General features: G+C 36.3%; 3 protein-coding genes across 3 annotated transcripts; 1 reads left to right on the forward strand and 2 right to left on the reverse strand.

Annotated features, from left to right (window-relative positions):
• Positions 1-2,227: 2,227 nt before the first annotated feature.
• LOC144449614 (solute carrier family 25 member 45-like) lies at positions 2,228-6,670 on the reverse strand. The gene is made up of 5 exons (XM_078140186.1): positions 6,631-6,670; positions 5,744-5,787; positions 3,992-4,075; positions 3,144-3,390; positions 2,228-2,859 (listed from the first exon to the last, which is right to left on the reverse strand). The coding sequence occupies exons 1-5, from the start codon at positions 6,668-6,670 to the stop codon at positions 2,372-2,374; spliced, it is 903 nt and encodes a 300-aa protein (XP_077996312.1). The 3' UTR covers positions 2,228-2,371.
• A 1,627-nt stretch (positions 6,671-8,297) lies between these two features.
• On the reverse strand, positions 8,298-14,122 carry LOC144448824 (actin-related protein 2/3 complex subunit 3-A-like). Its single transcript, XM_078139132.1, has 7 exons — positions 14,054-14,122; positions 13,554-13,644; positions 12,334-12,410; positions 11,789-11,857; positions 10,815-10,941; positions 10,280-10,374; positions 8,298-9,251 (listed from the first exon to the last, which is right to left on the reverse strand). Exons 1-7 carry the CDS (start codon positions 14,057-14,059, stop codon positions 9,189-9,191), a joined length of 528 nt encoding a protein of 175 aa, XP_077995258.1. The 5' UTR covers positions 14,060-14,122; the 3' UTR covers positions 8,298-9,188.
• A 259-nt stretch (positions 14,123-14,381) lies between these two features.
• Positions 14,382-21,141, forward strand: LOC144449274 (GPN-loop GTPase 3-like). Its single transcript, XM_078139789.1, has 7 exons — positions 14,382-14,702; positions 15,741-15,849; positions 17,992-18,079; positions 18,880-18,959; positions 19,519-19,653; positions 19,810-20,009; positions 20,519-21,141. The coding sequence occupies exons 1-7, from the start codon at positions 14,655-14,657 to the stop codon at positions 20,684-20,686; spliced, it is 828 nt and encodes a 275-aa protein (XP_077995915.1). The 5' UTR covers positions 14,382-14,654; the 3' UTR covers positions 20,687-21,141.
• Positions 21,142-21,213: the final 72 nt, after the last annotated feature.

Below are 21,213 nucleotides of genomic sequence, written 5' to 3' on the forward strand. Positions count from 1 at the left end.
GATTCCTCTGTACAGTACTAGTGATACATATGTATATATATATTTAGGTTGATAATGATATGCCAGTACAGCACACTATCTCTTCACTACTCATTTGCGATGAAACGTACAGTTCATGTTCATGCTTTGTTACATGTAATAACGTAAGGGGAGAACCATTTGATTTCGGGGGGGGGGGGGGGGTGGATGTGGGTATGGCAGCAATTTTTTCCCCCATCATTGTGACAGCAATTCTTTCTACTGTCAGTCCTGCATCAAATTATTTTTTCCATATCCAGAAGCAATGCAATTTTATTCTCGGTTACCTATTTTGTAGAACATCGCAACAATTTTTTTACTTCTGTCTGTTGGAACAATTTTTCCTCTCAAGCCATTAAGTGGTTAATTTTTTTTTCTCCTTCGCCTACCGACAATTTTTCCCAAAAAATCCTCCACCCCCACCCCCGAAATCAAATGGTTCTCCCCTAATGCCTGGATGAACGAGGCACGTGACATAAAGCGATATAACGAGCTTGTATCGGCGCGTCATCTCAGGCGGCGTGACCCTCGAACAAGCTAAGGTGGCGATCTGATTGAAATTCAATATTTAAACTATTCCCTCACTTTGCATTTGCTTTGCATGCTTCCTAAAGCTTATGTAATACATCTCTCCTAATATACATCTATGGTTCTACAGCTGTTACATGTCTAATGGAACATTCATGGCTACACTGTACTGTACTGTACCGTACCATACTGTACATACCACACCACACAACACCACACTACGCTATGCTATGCTATGCTATGCTATGCTAGACTATACTATACTCTACCATACCATACCATACCATACCATACCATACCATACCAAACTATGCTATGCTATACTATACTATACTATACTGTACTGTACTGTACTGTACTGTACTGTACTGTACTGTACTGTACTGTACTGTACTGTACTGTACTGTACTGTACAATACAATACTATACTATACTATACTATACTATACTATACTATACTATACTATACTATACTATACTATACTATACTATACTATACTATACTATACTATACTATACTATACTATACTATACTATACTATACTATACTATACTATACTATACTTGTCATTGAGCCGAACGGACTAAAATCAGGGCAACTGGACAACCTTATTATCATTATTGTTAATATTTTTGCTTATTATCTTTTAATTACAATACGAAGTTCTCTTTTTGTTTCCTCAAGTAAAGTTCATTGCACTTTGTGCAGGCGCGGTGATGACGTATATTAGAGTGCACGTGTTGTCGTTCATCTGGCCCATGAATTTATACATTTTAACGGTAATAATATACTGGTGATCCGGTTCGACTTGTATTTGCAAAATTTGCATTTGTTGCAAGGTTCACATTGACCTGTTGTATCCGTTTTATCAGTTTCTGCACTCGTATTAGAATCTATATGCAGTCATCTATAACATCAAAAGCCAAAAAAGAAAGTGTCGTCGACCGATCCTTCAGTTCTGCAGGACACAATATTTAAATGTAATAACTTTACATTCTCAGGACTTTGTATGGCCTTCTCAGAAAAGAAATAGAACGTAAAATAATTACTACCCTATGCTTTTATAACTGCACAATTTCACCTATAATGGCATAAATAAGAAAGATTGGTGACCAGATTCATTTCATCTCACAATTTAAAGGTGCTATTTTGTTATTATCATTCGGCAGACATGCTAAGTCATACAATACACACCTTCTTGTAAATTATCTGGCCTTTTAATATTTTTGGCTTAAACAACTCACATTTTAGGGGCGTATTTTTAAGATTTTAATAAACACACATGTACACGCACTACCTCAAGTGCACAAACACTATCTAGGCTACTGGCTTGCATCATTGTGGAAAGGGTTTATTTCAAACTATATAATATGTCTTAATATTCCGTTATGTTACAAACTACGTAGAATGTGATCGGTTTTGGATTACTGAATACAACTGATATAAATATAACAGAGACCATGTCAACATATAGACAATGCCTGAATATATTTGACATTGTAGTTGCATACCACAACCTCTTTGTTCCATATCCCTATAATTCTATTTGCTCACCGTAGTATGAAAACTGCTTATAGCATTATGATATTATTATAATATAATAATGTTTCCTTAAACTGTTAATGACGTTAGTCGAAATCTAAAAGTAAAACTCATAATCAGAGACATGATCGATTCCAAATGTGAAGACAACGTACCAATGCACGGTTTTCACACCGACTAACAACATTGACTAACTGACAAATCTGGATTTCAGCTGACACAAATACACCCATACAGCGTTACGTATTTGCATAGTTTTCATGTGTGGCTTTTAGATTTTCCCTACTGTTGTCTATCACCACCAAGCAATCCTAAGATGAGTGAATATCCACTCAAGACAACTGCATTAACTGGAAATCCTCGCAAACAGTTGATTGCGGCACCTGTGAAAAAAACTCGGATTCCACCAGTCCTATAACTGTCTGCAAAACAATGCCATATATTGTGGTATTTTTTATGTTTTACTCCGTCTGCTTGGTATCGAGTTTTTATAACATCAAGTGGGGTGATAAGAACCCAGTATATAGACCCTGCAGAACCTCCAGCTAAAAGTAATGCCCAGGTACTTGGACGTTGCTGGCCTTCAAATGTCAATTTTCTGCATAGTACATCGAAAGCGAGAAAGTATATTGCATTTCCTGGCGCCTCACGCATCATGTATGGTGTTAAACCCCTGTAACAACCTCGGATTCCTTCGCTTTTGAAGATAGTTGAAATGCAGTGAATAGGGCCTTTGTATGTTGTGGAGCCTTGTCCAACCATACTGCTACCTGAATAAGAAAAGAACCGAGATGCCTGTCACTATTAAAGGGGCACAAGCTGACTTTATATGTTTTTTAAATATTTTTTTCTGTATATACTTAAAGGTACTCACAGTAATCTACTTACTATATACTCACTTTATCGTCATAACTTACACATATTAAACTATTGTGTTTTCAATAAACAGACACTACAGCTACAGGCGGCATACAATAGAGTGAAGCGAACGTAGTATAAGTTGTTTGTTCATATATTTACGCTTATTTTAAAGCTAATCAATAGCTGGAAATACCTCTTCGATGTGTCTGCATCTGTAATCTGATTTTCACAAGTTCTATTGGACAAGCAATGGTAAGCTGGACTATACCAGCTATCCAACCGGCGACGAATATATCTGTCTTTCGTGGTGGTTGCTCGGACCCTTCACCTCTCCATGTAGACAACTGGCGAAGCACATTGCCATATGCACCAAAGAGGATGGCACTTTGAAGGGAAGCTGATACAATGGGAAATCCCATTCCTTTATAAAAGCCAAAAAACTAAAGAAAAATGTTAAGAACCAAAAATGTTATTTGAGACCAGATGTAAAGTGTAAGTGCTCTCTTGGGCTGGTTTGCCAACATTAGGCTGAAGGGCACAAGCTGATGAGTTTACACGTGTTGGGGCATAGTTTTTGCTGCATGTTTGTAAGTAGTCTGGAGTTCTTGAGAACAATATATTGATGATATAGACAGACGCTAGATAGACAGACAGACAGACAGACAGACAGACGGACGGACGGACGGACGGACAGACAGACAGACAGACAGAGACAGACAGAGACAGACAGACAGACAGACAGACAGACAGACAGACAGACAGATACCCGGTAGCTCTTAAGCTCCGCCTTAGGGAGCTAAAAGGAATGTAGATACACCAATACCAACATCTGAGAACCAATTTTCGATTATACAAACGCGTGGCATATCCAGAGACACAGTATTTGAATACATGCCAGAACATGCCAATGGAGCTAATGATTCAAGGCTAGTGTCTTGACAGCAATACATACGTAATGCAACACAATGCATACAATGATCAATTTTTTTCTATCACCTTTACACTGGAAGAAAGAAGGGTAAATGGATCAGTGGTACCTACACTTTCATGTTTGATTATTTTTATTGCACAGTCCAGAATACCATTATATTTTACAGCACCAACACTTTGTGTTTGTAGTCTTGTCTATAAAAAAATAGAAATAGTATTAAATTCCAGATCCATTTTAATACATGGTAGTTTTTGTTGTAAAATTATTAATTTTTTTTGCATACAAGCAATTGGCATTTATATACAACCATCATCAGAATGCTACATCTAAAAACATCTGGACACAACACTACCAAATATCACACATTAATCTGTCTTGTGGTTTTGAGGTCTTGTAAAAATCATATTAGCTAATTTGCATGTCCATAATCAATGAGGTCATTATGTCTTGAAGTAGTTTTCTTCTCACCATCGTGGGGACGTCTTCACCAATTGTTACATTAATCGGTTCATATAGTTGCTTACATCTAATATGCATATTAAAAAATTGTTAACCTGCTATGATCACGAGGTTACCACAAATTCCCTTTCCACAGAAGAATGTCGTGTATAATACATCCATCGTTTCTACAAGGATTTAGTTTCCCACAGCCGCCAGAACGTCGCAATAACATATCAACGAATGGTTAGTCCTATGCAGTCGATGAGGGCGCACAGTAATATGATTTTATAAGATTGAGTACAAGTATGTGGTATATATCGATACATACAAAACAATCACTTTCTGCTAGCGATGTTCCCGAGGCTGTGAGAGAATCTAACTTGGATTTAGCTATTTAAATACAAAACATCAGTAGATATTCGTGGATTGTTGATTTCCTGTGATGATATTACAGCATTATTGTATGCCAACATGGTGCAGATACTACTATGCAGTCTTGCTATCACGAGCATAGTATAGTATATTTTATTTGACATGACATAATATATATATATATATATATATATATATATATATATATATATATATATATATATATATATATATATATATATATATATATATATATGTATATATATATATATATATATAGGAAAACAGTGGTAAGATTTATCCGTAGTACAGTGCTCGATACGTCTGCACGCAGAGCGGAGTATATGTTGAGGGTAGAAGAAAATAAAGTCGGGTTTTTTGTCTCTACAAGCCTGTTTCGTGAGTAAATCACTCGTCAGGAGATGTTGACGTACTTCATGACTTTTGTCAAATGATCACCGCACTATGCGTGAATGCGAAACTCTGAGTTATAACCAAGAAAGAGTTCCAGAACTACCAAAACTATTACGCTCTCGCCACTGCGGTATAGAGCACTGTCTTAGCAGATTGATACTCACCGAGTATATGTATATATATATATATATATATATATATATATATATATATATATATATATATATATATATATATATATATATATATATATATATATATATATATATATATATATATATATATATATATATATATATATATATATATATATATATATATATATATATATACCTAGCCGTTAATGACCCACCTGACTACACACACACCCTCGCACTGTACACACAGTCAGCGAGGTCACCCGCTCACCCATACACCTGATGGTTGTTTTGGTGAAAAGGACCGTAGAGTAAATCAATTGCAGATTCGTTTTCTTTCATTTTTACGTACGTACGTATATATATATATATATATATATATAACACTAAACTACAGTATTGAATACAAAGAGCATATATACTGAGCAAACAAAGTTAAGCCCATCCCCTCCCTCTCGAGACACGTCGAGGGTAAACCCTAGACAACTTCGTTTATACCTTGATAATATCCAATGGATAGCCAACCATCACGCCCCCACTTCCTGTGAATATAAAGAGAAGAAAGTACGGATAACAAAGTTTACCATTATTTTCTTTTTGAAATATTCGAATATTTGCTTCAGACTTTCAAAAATCAATAATATATTTATACGGTTGTACATATTCGTGGGTATATCAAATGGTTAATAATTAAGTTAATATATAAATATTGAATATATATATATATATATATATATATATATATATATATATATATATATATATATATATATATATATATATATATATTTGTGTGTGTGTGTGTGTGTGTGTGTGTGTGTGTGTATACAAGGGTGTTTACGGCTGAATACTTCTGTCACTGTGGTAGAAATTGTCTGCCTTATCAATATAAAAAAATAAAATGTTTAGGTACATTCTCGACACAGCATCGAATTACATGTTACTATTCGTCGACGTCTATTTTTATTTGTCAAAACTTATTGGTATTCCATTACAGTAGTCATTGTTATTGAATTTTTACGAATACAAATGTGTTTTACTAGTATTGGATATTGCAACACATCACCACACATGGTCTTCCATGTAAGGACATAATCTATCATAAACATGTACGTGTAGTCGTTCTACTAATTCTACTACGAAGTTACTCACAACACCAACTTTACAATAACAAACCACTTAATCTTTGTACGCCATCGGGTGGACGAAAGCCCCGGAGCCACAGGCACTCGAATCAATGTAATGATTAAAAAAAATGTATAGTGAATAAGAGAAGGTATGAAGGTATTCGACATTATTATTCACTATACACCCCCCCCCCCCCCAATCATACAGATTGATTCGAGTGCCTGTGTCCGGAGCGAAAGCTTTGTACATGTACGTACCTGCAACAAGTCCAGCTACGAAATCGGCAAATACAACCATTTCCTATTTTGCCTCTGTACAATGAGTATTAGTTTGGTAGATATGCAAGTTACAATTGCAACAGCTGGTATCTTCTTCTCATCTCAAATGAAACATACAGTTCAAACTCATGCTTTTACATGGATATGCGACGAAAACATTCACCACACGTGATATGACATAACCTTGACATGTCTGCCATCTATGGGTTACGTACTTATCAGATTGGAGATCTGAAAAAAAAAATGATAACATGTGTACATGGTTGATGTATACTAGTGTGATGTATTGCCCTATAACCCCGCCCTCTCCCGGCTTCCATTGCAGTTTGTTGTATAGGTCATTTCAAAAGGTACAAAACAACATAGCGTGATGTAAACGACTTCCAACTTCAACTACACTTTCGTAATAATCATAAATTCATATATAGCCACCGCCCGCCCCCTCCCTCGGTCAACACGAAATGCCCAGGCCTTATTGTATCATACGGGACTAGACAGCAATTACAGAGGGCGGGCTAGTGTTTTTAGGGGATGGGTCACTATTTTTCGTGCAAGGGTTTAAAGGGTGGATCACTATATCTTACGCATGCATTTAGGGGTGCGTAATATTTTGATAGTCAATCAAATATATAGATATATAACCAGCCATGCTTAGATAGTCTCGTGCTGAAGTGTTACAGCTGTTTCGAAACCACGTTGAGTTTCATCGTCAGTCGCGTGGGATTTTCTCCTGAGTTTACATTTTGTGATCTTTCAGTTAGTGAACACTATGGTAAATCTTTTCCCCCGATTCACGACTGATTCAGGCAACCTTTTCACCAAGTGGGAAATTTGGGAGAAACTAATTTATTTATTTATGTAATTTACTTCGGTAAACACAAACGTGTCCTTACTGGTTCACACATCACACAAAGGGCAGGCGCAAGAGTGTCACAAATGACATATTCATATTTTCAATAAATTCAATATTTTAACAACATCGCATGTCCTAGTTTGACTGAAAGGTCAACAGACTGTCTCAATGATATCGGATTCAGACCACAAGATTCGTAGCGTACTCGAGTACATGAGACGACAGTCTGTATTTCATCAATAGCTAGGATTTATAGTGATCATTCATCAATGTTTTGAGAATACTTTTTAGGGCATGTTAACGCCTCCTGTGGACTTTAATATGGATTGCATTAATTATGTAAATTTAGACTTTAAGGACGTCACAATAAAGTACACTTGGGACTGGCAGCAGGGGGTACTTGGCTTCGGGGGAAGTCAATGGACGAGGCACTTGCTAGGTGCTTGCCTTGGTTTCCAGTGTAGACCTTTAAACACAAACTGTGTGTAGTCTGAGCTAATTCCCTAAGGTTCAAGTGGCGATCCCAGAAGTAGTCTGTAAGGTACACCGTGACAGGGCCCCCTCAAACATCAGGCAACCCCTAGAGAGGAGGCCGGTGAGGGCGAAACGTCACGACGTATCTTTAATACAGTCTAATACAGAAATTGAGTCGGACATAAGATTTGAGAGTGATTCGAGTGGAGTTACTTGGTCTGTCAGCTATGTGCGAAGACGAAAAGTAACAAGGGCAGCAATCAACAGGCGCAATAGGCGAAACTCACAACAAATAACAATTACTAGTACATTATCAAACTACTGGTATGCTTTATTTGATTTTCATCCATAACAATTTTGTAATATGCACATTACAAGTACCAAGTTTATAAACCAAATAAAGTTTACTGAGAAATGTTCACCTACCTGTCCTAACTTGATTTCATGCATAGATAGAAAGTTTGGTACAAGGAGCTGTTTTCAACAAACAGAAAGATAGGTCCACTCATTTACATCAAGAACCTCCCCACCCTCATGAGAATTCATATGCAAGACACTAATTTGCTCATTATACAACAAAACAAAGTATTTTACCAATATTCATCCATTTTTACAACCATTTTCCCTTTTTCAATGTTTTAAATCTTTATTTGCAAAATGACAAGGTCTTTTTATGTTTTCAGAGTCAGTGGTGAAAGTTCTATAGCTGTATCCTGTCTTTAAATCATGCATTATATCACTGATTTATACACTTTTTCTGCAAAGATAGAAAACATTGTGATTACAATCTAGGATATTGTTGTACAGGTTGTCAAAGTATTGACAATTCATAAGATATCACCTCTGTAAAGTTGATGTACTTGCTTAGAATTCTGTGTTGAAATTAGCACATCTACACTGAACCAGTTCCCTAAAATAATGTTAAACTATAAATGTGTATGAGTTCACCAAATGAATACTATGGCTATACTACAAAACTTATTTTGTGACTTTAAAAGGTCTTGATACATAACTCCATTGTGATCAATTTTAAAATTTCTGATCAATGAAATGAAAAGAGCCGATTTTGGAATAACTGTTCAGATTCAAAGTATATATAAATTTGCAGTTCTTATGTCTAACTTGAGCTGATCATTAGGGATGCCATGATAGTCAGGTATTGGTTAACCCTGGAGCCTGTGTATCCTTAAGTGAGTACAAATTTTCAATTTCACTGTCCAAAAGCTGACAGACTCTTGTCCATAAATTTCCTCTTCACAAAGCACATCCACCACTGAAAAAAAGACAATACAAGTTATATAGTTAAATAGTTCAATTCGAACAGTTAGGTCCTCTTTGGCCTCTGATGTCAGACCACACACAGACACAGACACAGAGACACAGACAGAGACACAGACAGACACAGACACACAGACACTGACACAGACAGAGACACTGACACAGACACTGACACTGACACAGACAGAGACACTGACACAGACACAGACACTGACACAGACACAGACACACACAGACACAGACACACAGACACAGACACAGACACACACACACACACACACACACACACACACACACACACACACACACACACACACACACACACACACAATAATCCTAATATGAAATATCAGCTTCTGGATCAACAAATCAGTCAGTTTGGTGCAAGATACAGAATTACTCCATGAACACATCCATTGACAAATTTTACCATAGACAGTGCAGAGTCTGCTGTCTATGCTTGTTTGGGGCATATTTCCATTGTAACTTATCATTCTGTGTTAAATTAATATCTTTTTTTTTTTTCAAATACAAAAAAAAGTGAAATTATATCATACTACAGATATTGCAATTTTCTTCAGGACTTCTGCAATATTCCTGATATACTCATAATAATAATGTTGGTTCTTATATACTGCTTTCCCACCCAAAGCACTTTACAATGATTACCCCTGGCTCGGATCTATAGTGGCACAACAACCCTTTATACTTCCTCAACTCCCTGGAGAGCATACAATCCATTGTAGCCTTTATAAGCGCATAAGATTAAAGCATTCACATTGTAACCTCTATCCTACCAGGTCCCCAATTATACAGCTGGGTTGACTGAAGGCACAGTCATGGTTCAAATCTTGCCCAAGGACTTTAGCCACTCAGAAACAAATGGCATGGATGGGGCTCGAGCCTGCAACCTGCAGTTTCCAAGCCGGCCACTCAAACCATTCAGCCTTCATGACTCCATATAGAACCGGTAGGTTTTGACCAAAACATTGATGGCAGCATTTACATTAAACTTATACATACCTTTGTTGGTTTATCAGTGGTAGGGTCAAAGACTTTGTCACATATTCGTAGACCGGTCTCTTGACGAATTTGCTGTAGATATGCCCTCATTGAATCTGTACAAATTAAAATGATGAAATTCAAAGTTGAGGCATGCCTTCCTTTAGACTTGTTCCAAGACACTCTAAAACCAAATATCCACTAACTAAATGAAAGTAGGGTACTAAATTAGACTTCACTGTATTTTCACCAACTGACTCTTAATAAATTTGATGTATTTTTTCTGTAGGTGCTAGTTTTGCTCAGACAAAATACATATGCCAAGACATGAAAACAAGTGGTAAAATACTTCAATGAATATGACTTGTCACATCCAAGAAAGTAAATCAATCGTAGTGGGTATTAAGATTTCATTCTATATATCAAACTCAAATGTTTGAACTCTAAAACTGAAAGCCATCAGTTATGCAACGGGACAAGAGGTCTCGCCTACAACTCCTCTGCACTTTGTTGTCATGGCCATCTTGTTTTTCTTGCATAATAAAGTATATCTTACCTTCTTCATTTCTTCCATTTGGTTTCACATACATAGCATTTAATGGAAAATTAGGTTCTCCAGGCATGTCCCATTTTGCAATTGCTAGGGTGTGCATTTCCTTTTGACCAGCATTCTTAGATTGACACTGGAAAAAGAAAGACAAAGATGTTAACCGAGACACCTTCTTGGTTTAACTTTAAGGTAACACAACATGAAAGTCAAATTGTCTCAGTATTTTATTTTGAATGACAGAAGTTAATTATGCATTCTACATGGTAGATATATCTGGGAAGTAAACAGTGGTGTCACTTTTAAAATTAAAACCGATAACGTTGTAGCATAAATACTGACAATCATCTATTACTGAAATGAATTCGGTGTACAGCCTTTGACCAAAAATTGTGTTCACATACATTATGCTAATTCATTCAACCTGGCACAAAGGTGACATATTACAGTAGACATGGGTGGGGTTTTTAAGGGTGGCAAAGCTGGTAAAACTTACTTGAGTTCCCCAATCATTTTACCAGGGCTTCCCATCAAAATTATATTACAATGTACATGTATGGGAATAGTCTGAAAGGTCCAGCCATTGGTCCACTTATGTAATCACCCATTACCCCAGAGAGAGCACATTATATAAGAGGAAGAGATGCCTGAATCTTTCAGAGGAGTATGGGAACTATGCCAGTTTTACCAAATTTTACCTATCTGTTACCGGGGTTCCCACACCTTAGCAAAGACACTGCATATACATGCCATTTTGTTTCATGTCCTCAATTTTGACCGATTGACAGCCGTGTTTGTCTAAAACAATCCATTTACCCCACTACTCAAATTTGCATAACACTACATACATCTTGCCTTGAATATTTGTTCATGCTAAAATATCCAAATCCACCACAAAGTAAAGTCTAGAATCACAATTTAAAATAGATTAAAGTAGGTAGCTTTAAATTTCATGATTCATAAGAAACAAACAAAACACTTACTCTTTGCAATTTTTTCAAACACTCTGTGATATAAAGAGTGATGTAGATTAGTGTTCTGTCAGCCTCACTCTGAAAACAAAATATATGATAAGTTTTCAAACTGCATCAGAAAAACAACACGAAAGTCACCATAGCTTCCTTATCTGTTACCATGAATATGGAATTTGATTAAAAACACCATGTATATGTTTTTCTCACAAGCTGTCCATTCCCCTATACATCTATTGATCCAGCTTTTAACTTTTTACCCCTATACCATGATATACATTATCAGCTATGCTACTAAAGTAGACATCCCTACACAGATGACACTTTACATTCCTTTCCTTTCACTTTATAGTAGCATCATGTTTTCCTATCAGAGAGATTTTCTTCGAAATATTTTAGCCATAGGGAAAAACATAGTATCATTCACATATTTTTTTAGCAGTGTGGCTCTTTTCCCAATGTTAATTAATATGGATCAGTCTGTCAGAAGTTACTGAAAGTATATGAGCTTATTGCCCTTCTCCTTCTGCACTGAGTGAAGGAAAAGGAAATCTTACCTTAACTTCATAATTTTTGAAGAATACATTGGCCTTGAAGAAATGAATGGCTTCATCAATAATGTCACTCTCTTCAGCTAGGAATTAAAATGGCAACAAAATTTCAAAGTGAGTATTATATGATACATAAGAAATTATCACTATACTTAATTTTGATCATATTGTCGTCTTCTAATCTAGTCCGATACTTGTCAACATTTTCTATGATCACTATCCTCTCCACGTATAGTCAAACTAACACATTTCACCAAAAATCTAGCTAAATCTCCTGGTGGAGAAAGGCTATGTGAGTAGTTATCCAGCACAGACTAACAGGCAGTTGTAATTGGTTACTTCATGCCGACAGTTGCTCATTTATCTTCAATTAGTATGGCCCTGTTTGACTAAATCATGTAGGGACACGATAACGTCACCACGTTTATATCAACACTCCAATACCACTAAACTATTGCTGTGGTGGTGGTGGGTAATACCAAAATGTTGTGCTAGAGTAACCAGTTTGACTGTACGGTGGGGATGATCATAGTCATGGTAATGTGTATAAAAAACTAGACCAGTCCTACAGAAGTAAAACTATACCACCTGATTAAACTGTGACAGAAAATGCCTTACTTTACTTATTTATGGTTTCTTATTTCTACTATTTTCTATTTTACACAGTATGCATAATTTGATTCTGTCTCTTCTTTACTAGTCTTGGTTACCCAGCCTCTCGCCCATGGGGGGGGGGGGGGGGAGCTCTGCCTAGGAGACCACCAACAGTCTGGGAAAACGAGATTCCAACTACCCCGCTATGGAAGTCAGACAGTACATTTCTTCCAAGCATAAACAATGGGCTTACAACACCTTTTTGTTGTAATTTACATACATCAGTCGCTTGAGAAGTGATAATCTGTAGTGAAGGTACTCAAATCATTCAACCTGCAATGCTGGATGTGAAGTATTCCCTATGATGCACTGCTCTAAAAGGCTACTTCCTGTGTTTGGGGGAGTTGAAATCTTGTTTCCCCAGACTCTCGCTTGGGGTGGTATCGTAGGCAGAGCCCCCAGTGGCAAGAGTTTAGGTAACTGAGACTACTTCTTCACATGAATAATTCATTCATTGTTTCCTGTTCAACTCTGTGGCCTGTGTAACCAACCAACCAACCAACCAAACCGCATCTCTTAGAAATGTTCATATTCTATGGTCTATATCCAAACTTTATAGAGGAATAACTCACTTTTTGGTGCTGGTCCTCTGAAGCGGGTATTCAATGGCACTAAAGCCATATTACCAATAGTGAGGTCTGCAGTATATGACGAATGGTAGGCCTGCAAGTAAAGGGAGAAGTGGCTTATATATTCAAAACCAAAGTTACATAATACTTATAATTTGTTAGTCATTAATTAAATGACATAATTGTTATGTCCATCTATATCTAGGGCCATGTATCTGTTCGAGGCATGTGAACTAACGGGTTGGGAGGTAATAATACACGTTCTCTGAGCAACAACAGGGAGACGTTCAATAGTAAATTGTATCCTTTTCTGTTCACACAATGCTACTGTAGTGTATAGACGAGGAAGTGGGTGTGAAATGGTAACATGAAAAGTGACACACTACATTGTCAATTAAATCGTCAGAATTTCTCACAAATTAAAAAATATGTGTTCTAACGGGACAGTGTTATACCTCAATTAAAGCCAGTCACCTGTGGTAGTGGATCATTATTTCACTTACCGGCATTTTAGGATTCTTTTTCGTGGTGGTGCCAAACAGGAAGTAACGAATGAAGAGTTTCGAGGTGTGGTCACGTGACGAACGGATACCCTAGCTACACATCTATTCACTTACATGTAATAAGTCATGATGTGCGAACATGTTTCGGCGTTTATCGGCATGTCAAGCGAATGGTAAGAAATCTTTCGCATGTTCGTATTTGCAAAACGAATATTTTTACATGTTTCACTGTCGACGTATTTTTGAACATTTCACAACAAGTTGGGCGGCTATAATGACGTCATCAAATAAAATGGCTGCCTCCATCATGCAGATTGTTGGAGTGACGGTGCGGTGATCTCATGTTGCGATTTACATTTGTCAGCATATTATAGTATCTTCATCTATTTAAACTTAGCACGAGTGTAGTCTTGGCATAGGAGTTCGGATCAGTTTGTATATCATCGCTTTGGAAAACAGCATTACGAATAACATCAGAACCCGTATCGCGTTAGTGCACGAAGTCAAACTCCATTCTTTATAAACAAAGTAAAGTTTACATGTAACTCGTGATGCATCGTACATCGTTCATATAACATACATTGAGAATAAGTCTACAAATATGCCTCGCTATGCTCACCTTGTGATGGGACCTGCCGGCAGTGGCAAGGTAAGAATTGGACGCCAATACGATAGTTTAAATTCGCATAGTTGACACATCATTACCGGGTTGCAAGTCGTTTCGTTAGTTCATAGACCCTTGAGCTGAGACATGTGAGACTAGAGTTATGGTTGAAGGGACCTTAGGGTACGGTCACTTGATGTTTTGGGCTGTCATAACGATGATTATGTCTTCGACTTGCTACCCTTGAATGCATTTCTTGTAGTTTTTAATTATAACAGGGTTATGATGATGATGATGATGATGATGATGATGATGATGATGATGATGATGGTGATGGATGGATGATGATGATGATGATGATGATGATGATGACAATTCACACAGGCACTAGAATCAATCTGTATTCAAAAAGATTGTTTTGTATTAGTAACAATTGTAATTGTATAGTTTTTATGCTACAGTTAAAAAAATTATCATATAAATTGATTCCAGTGTCTGTGGCAATGCATGTTGTCATGGAATTATAACAATGATAGCAATGTTACCTTTAGTGCCAGGTCTGAGCTTTATGGTAGTTTAGATGCTATCCGTGGCTTTGAATGTCTTCTTGCATCTACATATAACTCATTGAGGTCCTCAGATGATATTTCAAATTCAAACAAAGCCACCAACACGTACAATCATTAACATCATGTCTTTGTTAATCAATCACAGCATTCTGTCCAATAATAAGTTTGTGTTTATTGGAGGTAGTTACATAACAATGCCCAAATATGGTATATTTGAATAGTTTGTCACATTTACTTTTAGTAATCTTTTGCTATAACTGCAACCTGTTTTTTATTGAGTGTTCAATTGCAAGCAAATCCCAAAAGTAGTAACTACTACATGTACATGTAACACAGCAGATATGCAGTCTTTGTACATGTTGTGTGTATGGAAAATTGTAGCCTATGTTTACCCTTGCACTTTATTTTATGATTTAACAACATTTTCTCTGATATTTGTTATGATAAATGGAATGGAACAAACTCAGGAAAATGTGTTGTTTACCTAAATATTATTTGTTTGGATGTTTTTCAGTCAACTTACTGTACCACTATATTACAACATTGTGAGACAATAAAACGTGCAGCACATGTCATCAACTTAGACCCAGCAGCTGAATATTTTGAGTATCCTCCTTTGGCAGGTAAGTTTTTACTTTCAGTTAAATACACATTTTCAGGTTGATTGAGAAATGGAAGGTTTTTGGGTATAATTTGGCAAGTGTGTGTAGAGTGTAGGTTATGGGATTACCATCTTACCAGTCTATCTTATCAGTAATGGCTGGCAAATATTAAGGTGAATGCCAAGTTCAAATATATTTCTATTGATGCAAGTTTATCTGCATAGGTTACTTTATCAACATACAGTAATCTACGCAGATAAGCTTGTATCAATAGAAATATATTTGAACTTTAGTCTTTATTTTTTAGCACAACTGAACTTGTTCAGTAGTGCTATAGGGATCGCCTGGCGTCTGTCTGTCTGTGTGTGTGTGTGTGTGGATGTGTGTGTGTGTGTAAACAACTTAAAGTCAAAAACCGCTGAACCGATTGCCACGATATTTGGTGGGTCCATTACTTTGGGTGTCTAGTTGGGAAATTGTTCAAATCAAAATGATCGCATCACAGGTGTGTGATTTGGGTCAAAAAATGTGATTTTTGGTCAAAAAACTTAAACTCAGAAACTACTGGGCAGATTGGTGCGAAATTTGGTGGGAACATTCTTAAGGTGGTGTAAAGTAAGATTTGTTCATGACGGGATGATTCCATCAGTGATATGCAAATTAGGGCTAAAAATGTGTCTTTTTGGTTAAAAATCTATAATTCTAAAACTACTGAGCAGATTGGGCTGAAATTTAATGGGAATGTATCTAGGGATGTATGGACGAAGAAATGTTAAGCTTACCATGATTCCATGAGTGATATGCAAATTAGGTGTAAAAATGTTCATTTTTGGTCAAAAACTTATATCTCAAAAAGTACTTGGTCAATTAGTCTGAAACTTGGCGAGATGTTTCTGAAACTGTTATTCTGCAGATTTTCTTAAAAACATTTTGACAAAATTGGCCCTAGCGACCATGACCACGCCCTTAGCAACAACCAAATGGCAGTATATTTTGGTCAAATAACAACATCATCTGGTAAGCAAGTGAGTAAACATTCAACAAATGTATGCAAATACCCTAGCAACCATGACCACGCCCATAGCAACAGCCAAACGGTGGTGTATTTCACAAAGATAACAACAGGGTTTAATAGATAATTGAATAAACATCCAAAAAATGTATGTAAATTTGCATAGCAACAAGACCACGCCCATAACAACAGCCAAATAATCACGTATATTGCAAAGATAACAACAGGAATAGAAAGACAGATGAATTAACATTCAAAAAATGTATGCAAATACCCTAGTAACCATGACCACGCCCATAGCAACAGCCAAACGGTGGTGTATTTCACAAAGATAACAACAAGGTTTAATAGACAATTGAATAAACATTCAAAAAATGTATGTAAATTTTCCTAGCAACAAGACCACGCCCATAGCAACAGCCAAATGATCACGTATATTGCAAAGACAATATCAGGAATTCATACACAAGTGAACAAAAACATACACAAATGTATGCAAATATATCTAACAACATGACCATGCCCATAGCAACAGTCAAATGATAGCATTTATCGTAAAGATAACTACATGGTTGGATAGGCAACTGGATAGTTATTCAGCAAATAAACACCTATTGTTAGCATAGACTAGCATATGGATAAACATTTTTAAAAACTACAGTTGTGCTACAACGCCATTGGCGGTATTTTTGTTTTCACTAAATATCAAATGTGTGTAGTGTATCAAAAGTTTAAATGTCTGTGTTGACATGGATGTATTATTAGCCTTATTAGCCTTGGTGAAAATAAGACTTTATTGTTCTTGTTTAGATTATGATTATTGTATGCTGATATAGTCCACAACAGTAGTTTGTTCACATCATGATTATCATTGCAAGACTCTGAGCATAAACAAAACTATACAGAGACGGCTTCCAGCCTCTACATAAAGTTACAGACTAAAGCGGTCAATTTAAATATTACTACAGTACAGGTGTACATATAGAAATGCAGCCAATCAGAGCAGCACTTACACACACACCAACAGTAGTTTTAGTTTGTGTCTATCTTAGTTTGTGGATAGCACATTCCTGGCATAATAACTTAATACGTTTTAACAGAAGTTGTAATATCAGATCAGATTTTTATGGAAAAAAATCCTGTCTTTTTAGATATTAGAGAATTGATCCAGTTAGACGATGTAATGGAGGATGAATCATTACGATTTGGACCAAATGGTGGTTTGATATTTTGTATGGAGTAAGTACTTCTACACAAGCTGTAAAAAGCACTTTTCGCATGTTTCATGTTGCTATGTTTACGTCTTTTTATCAACCAAGCACAACTGTCATGGGAGTACTGCCACAGAGACTTTACTGTCAGCGTTCTTTGCGTTTTGTCACAACTGACATCTGAAGGGTATTTAGACACTGTAAAACTGAACCTCAGTGAAGAATACAACCATTGAAGTAGTCCAATACCACTCTTATTACATGCTATTATTATATTCATGACATAGACCCTCATATTCTCGGACTTATGATTCCCCTAATGTCTGTACCCCTCTTCACCTATTGGCTCGGAGGGATACAGCCGACATTAGGGGAATCATTTGTCCTTGATGACGTCGTACTCGCTCGGAATACCGGGAGATTATATATAATTACCGGTATGTGATAATGCAGTAGTTGATGGCATATTGAAATGATAGTAAATCAATGTTATCATTATTTTAAGTTGACAATATTACGATACACCACATGCTAGCCAAGTTGTATGCATTCAAACATGAAATATAGGATTTATACCCTGTTTGTTCTATGTCAAAACAATACACATATATACATTTACATTTGTATCTTGAAATTTGAGTTCAAAATTCAGAATTACTATTACTCTTCCCAGTTTTTCTCAAATTAAGCTTGCACAGGTATAATTATTCTATTCTCGAATATTTTTCTTCATTCAACCGGACACCATTGTTGATGTAAGTGTTTGATGCATCTTTGACTCAATGTGATGAGGCTCCTGAATGAAGAAATTTTGTGGTTTTATTGTAGGTACTTTGCACAAAACTTTGATTGGTTGGAAGAACAGTTGGGGCAAATGGAAGATGATTACATTATTTTTGATTGCCCAGGTAAAATCTACTATTCACATTCCAAGAATTTCAAAAGTATTTTATGTTATAATCTATGCAGATTTTACAAGACCCCCCCCCCCTTGTTACATGGGTTCCAGAGCATTGCCAATATTCTATTTGTATTCTTTAGTAGAATTGTCCACTCATTTACGAGTGATGTAGAAACAATTGGAGTAGCTACAAATACTTGAATTAGATATGCATATATACATATTAATGAGATGTCTTGCATACATTTCTATATTTATTTATCAATGATCTGTCTCTTCTCAGTTCAGATAAAACTGTACACTCATCTACCAATGATGTAGCAACAACTGAAGAAGCTACAAATACTTGAATTATTTTATGCATTTTAATGAGGTGCTTTGCATATATTTATCTATGTATGTGTATACTGTACTTCTTCTCATGTCAGATAGAACTGCATACTCATTAACAGTGATGTACCAACAGTTTGAGTATCTACAAATACTTAAATTAGATATAATGTATGCATATTAATGAGATGTTTTGCATATATTTATCACTTTATTTAAATATTTTCTCTTCTCAGGTCAGATAGAGCTCTACACTCATTTACCAGTGATGCGTCAATTAGTAGATCAACTTCAACATTGGGATTTCAGAATATGTGGGGTTTTCTTAATTGATGCACAGTTTCTGGTTGAAACTTCTAAATTTTTCTCAGGTATGTTTATTAAATTCTTTTCTCTTTCATAATCACTTACTGTACACATAGCTTCAACTCATGCAAGTTTTGACAATCATGTTGAACATCAGACTGACAGATAAGCCTTTATGGGCGTGGTCTAATCTCCCTTTCCCCATTGTTTTCTCCACAAAGGTATTTTATCAGCACTATCTGCGATGGTGAATTTAGAAATCCCACATGTCAATGTCATGACAAAGATGGACTTACTCAGTGCTAAGGCCAAGAAAGATGTTGAAGAAAAATACCTGGACCCAGAACCAGAATTGTTGCTGGAAGAGGCAGATAATTTTGGCAAGAAATATCAGAAACTAAATCAAGCCATTGCCACTGTGGTATGTCAATCATCTCAATTTGAGTTTCAGTAATCTACATATGGTTATTAGTGTAAATGAAATCACTTAGATGTTTATGTCAGTGGGTGTTGTGTCTGCAATGAAGACTTGTTGTTTTCTTGAGCATTCTGAGTACCTGCAATAGCATTTTACGTCATGTTAGAGGGTCAAAATAGAACAAGAAGGTTGACTTATTCTCACGTGCACCTATACTAATGCGTGTGAAGTGGAAGTTATGGCATCGACGAAGAAATCGAATGTTCATTATTTTTCTGATGTGCCTAGGGAGTAATATTCTATTTTAGGTACTGAGAATTTGCAAGATGGTTGACCTTCCAAGAGGGAGAGCAATTTCAAGACTGAAGGCTATACAATCTTTGAATAGTCAAAAGAGAATGTTGTATCAGAAAGAGTCAATTGTAGTAAAAAGGAGTTGAAACTGTTTGAACACCTTAGACTGCAGCTACAACAAGTTCACATTACTCCTTTTGTCTCTACCCTTTCTACAGATATCTGACTACAGCCTTGTAAGGTTTCAACCCCTGGATAGAACAGATGAAGAGTCAGTCAGTGACTTGTTGGGAAACATAGACAATGCAATACAATACGGAGAGGATCTAGAACCTAGGGAAATACCAGACTTAGAAAAAGATGAAGTTGACGACGACCAAGACTAATATGAACAGAATATTCAGACCTTGAAGATATAGTGACTCTGACTGGAAATGTGAACACTGTTGTTCAGTCAAGAACAAATGCAGTGATAGCATCATTTGGGATTGCTAGCTTCTGAATTAAGAAAACATGCAGCTTCATTCTGACTTGCAGAGGAAGAGTTGGTTTACAACGAATTCCTAATACCAGTATTTGTGTAAGAATGGACTTTACACATGAAAACCAAGATCTTACATGAATAGGGATGGGTTGACACATTTAAAAATCTTATTGGACAGACTTACACTGTGTACAGTCATATAATTATTAAAGCAGTAGAACTTCAACTGTTGATACATTTTGAACATGGTTTTGAGGTTGACCATCTTGTAGCAAGGGGAATGGGGAAGTAGCAAATATACACTACCAGGCTATGATGGCTCATCTTACACAGAATATTTTAGATGTATTGTTGAACATTTTATCAAGAATTCCCCCCCCCCCCCTATTTTTTCAGAGCTACATCAAACAATCCTCAACATTAGTTTGT

This window comes from Glandiceps talaboti, chromosome 18 (assembly GCF_964340395.1).
Source record: "Glandiceps talaboti chromosome 18, keGlaTala1.1, whole genome shotgun sequence".
Taxonomy (NCBI): Eukaryota; Metazoa; Hemichordata; class Enteropneusta; family Spengelidae; genus Glandiceps; species Glandiceps talaboti.

Bases quoted from the DNA above. Each gene is read 5' to 3' on its own strand.
- LOC144449614 (XM_078140186.1), bottom strand. From the start codon at position 6,670: ATGGTTGTATTTGCCGATTTCGTAGCTGGACTTGTTGCAG. The intron at 5,788-6,630 runs GTACGTACATGT...TTATATTCACAG, and splicing joins CGTAGCTGGACTTGTTGCAG to GAAGTGGGGGCGTGATGGTT. The intron at 2,860-3,143 runs GTATTTCCAGCT...TTTCTTATTCAG, and splicing joins GATGCAGACACATCGAAGAG to GTAGCAGTATGGTTGGACAA.
- LOC144448824 (XM_078139132.1), bottom strand. The intron at 10,942-11,788 runs GTAAGTGTTTTG...TTCTTTTTCCAG, and splicing joins GTTTGAAAAAATTGCAAAGA to TGTCAATCTAAGAATGCTGG. The intron at 9,252-10,279 runs GTATGTATAAGT...TCTTTTTTTCAG, and splicing joins CCACTGATAAACCAACAAAG to TGGTGGATGTGCTTTGTGAA.
- LOC144449274 (XM_078139789.1), top strand. From the start codon at position 14,655: ATGCCTCGCTATGCTCACCTTGTGATGGGACCTGCCGGCAGTGGCAAG. The intron at 19,654-19,809 runs GTATGTTTATTA...TTCTCCACAAAG, and splicing joins AACTTCTAAATTTTTCTCAG to GTATTTTATCAGCACTATCT. The intron at 20,010-20,518 runs GTATGTCAATCA...CCCTTTCTACAG, and splicing joins ATCAAGCCATTGCCACTGTG to ATATCTGACTACAGCCTTGT.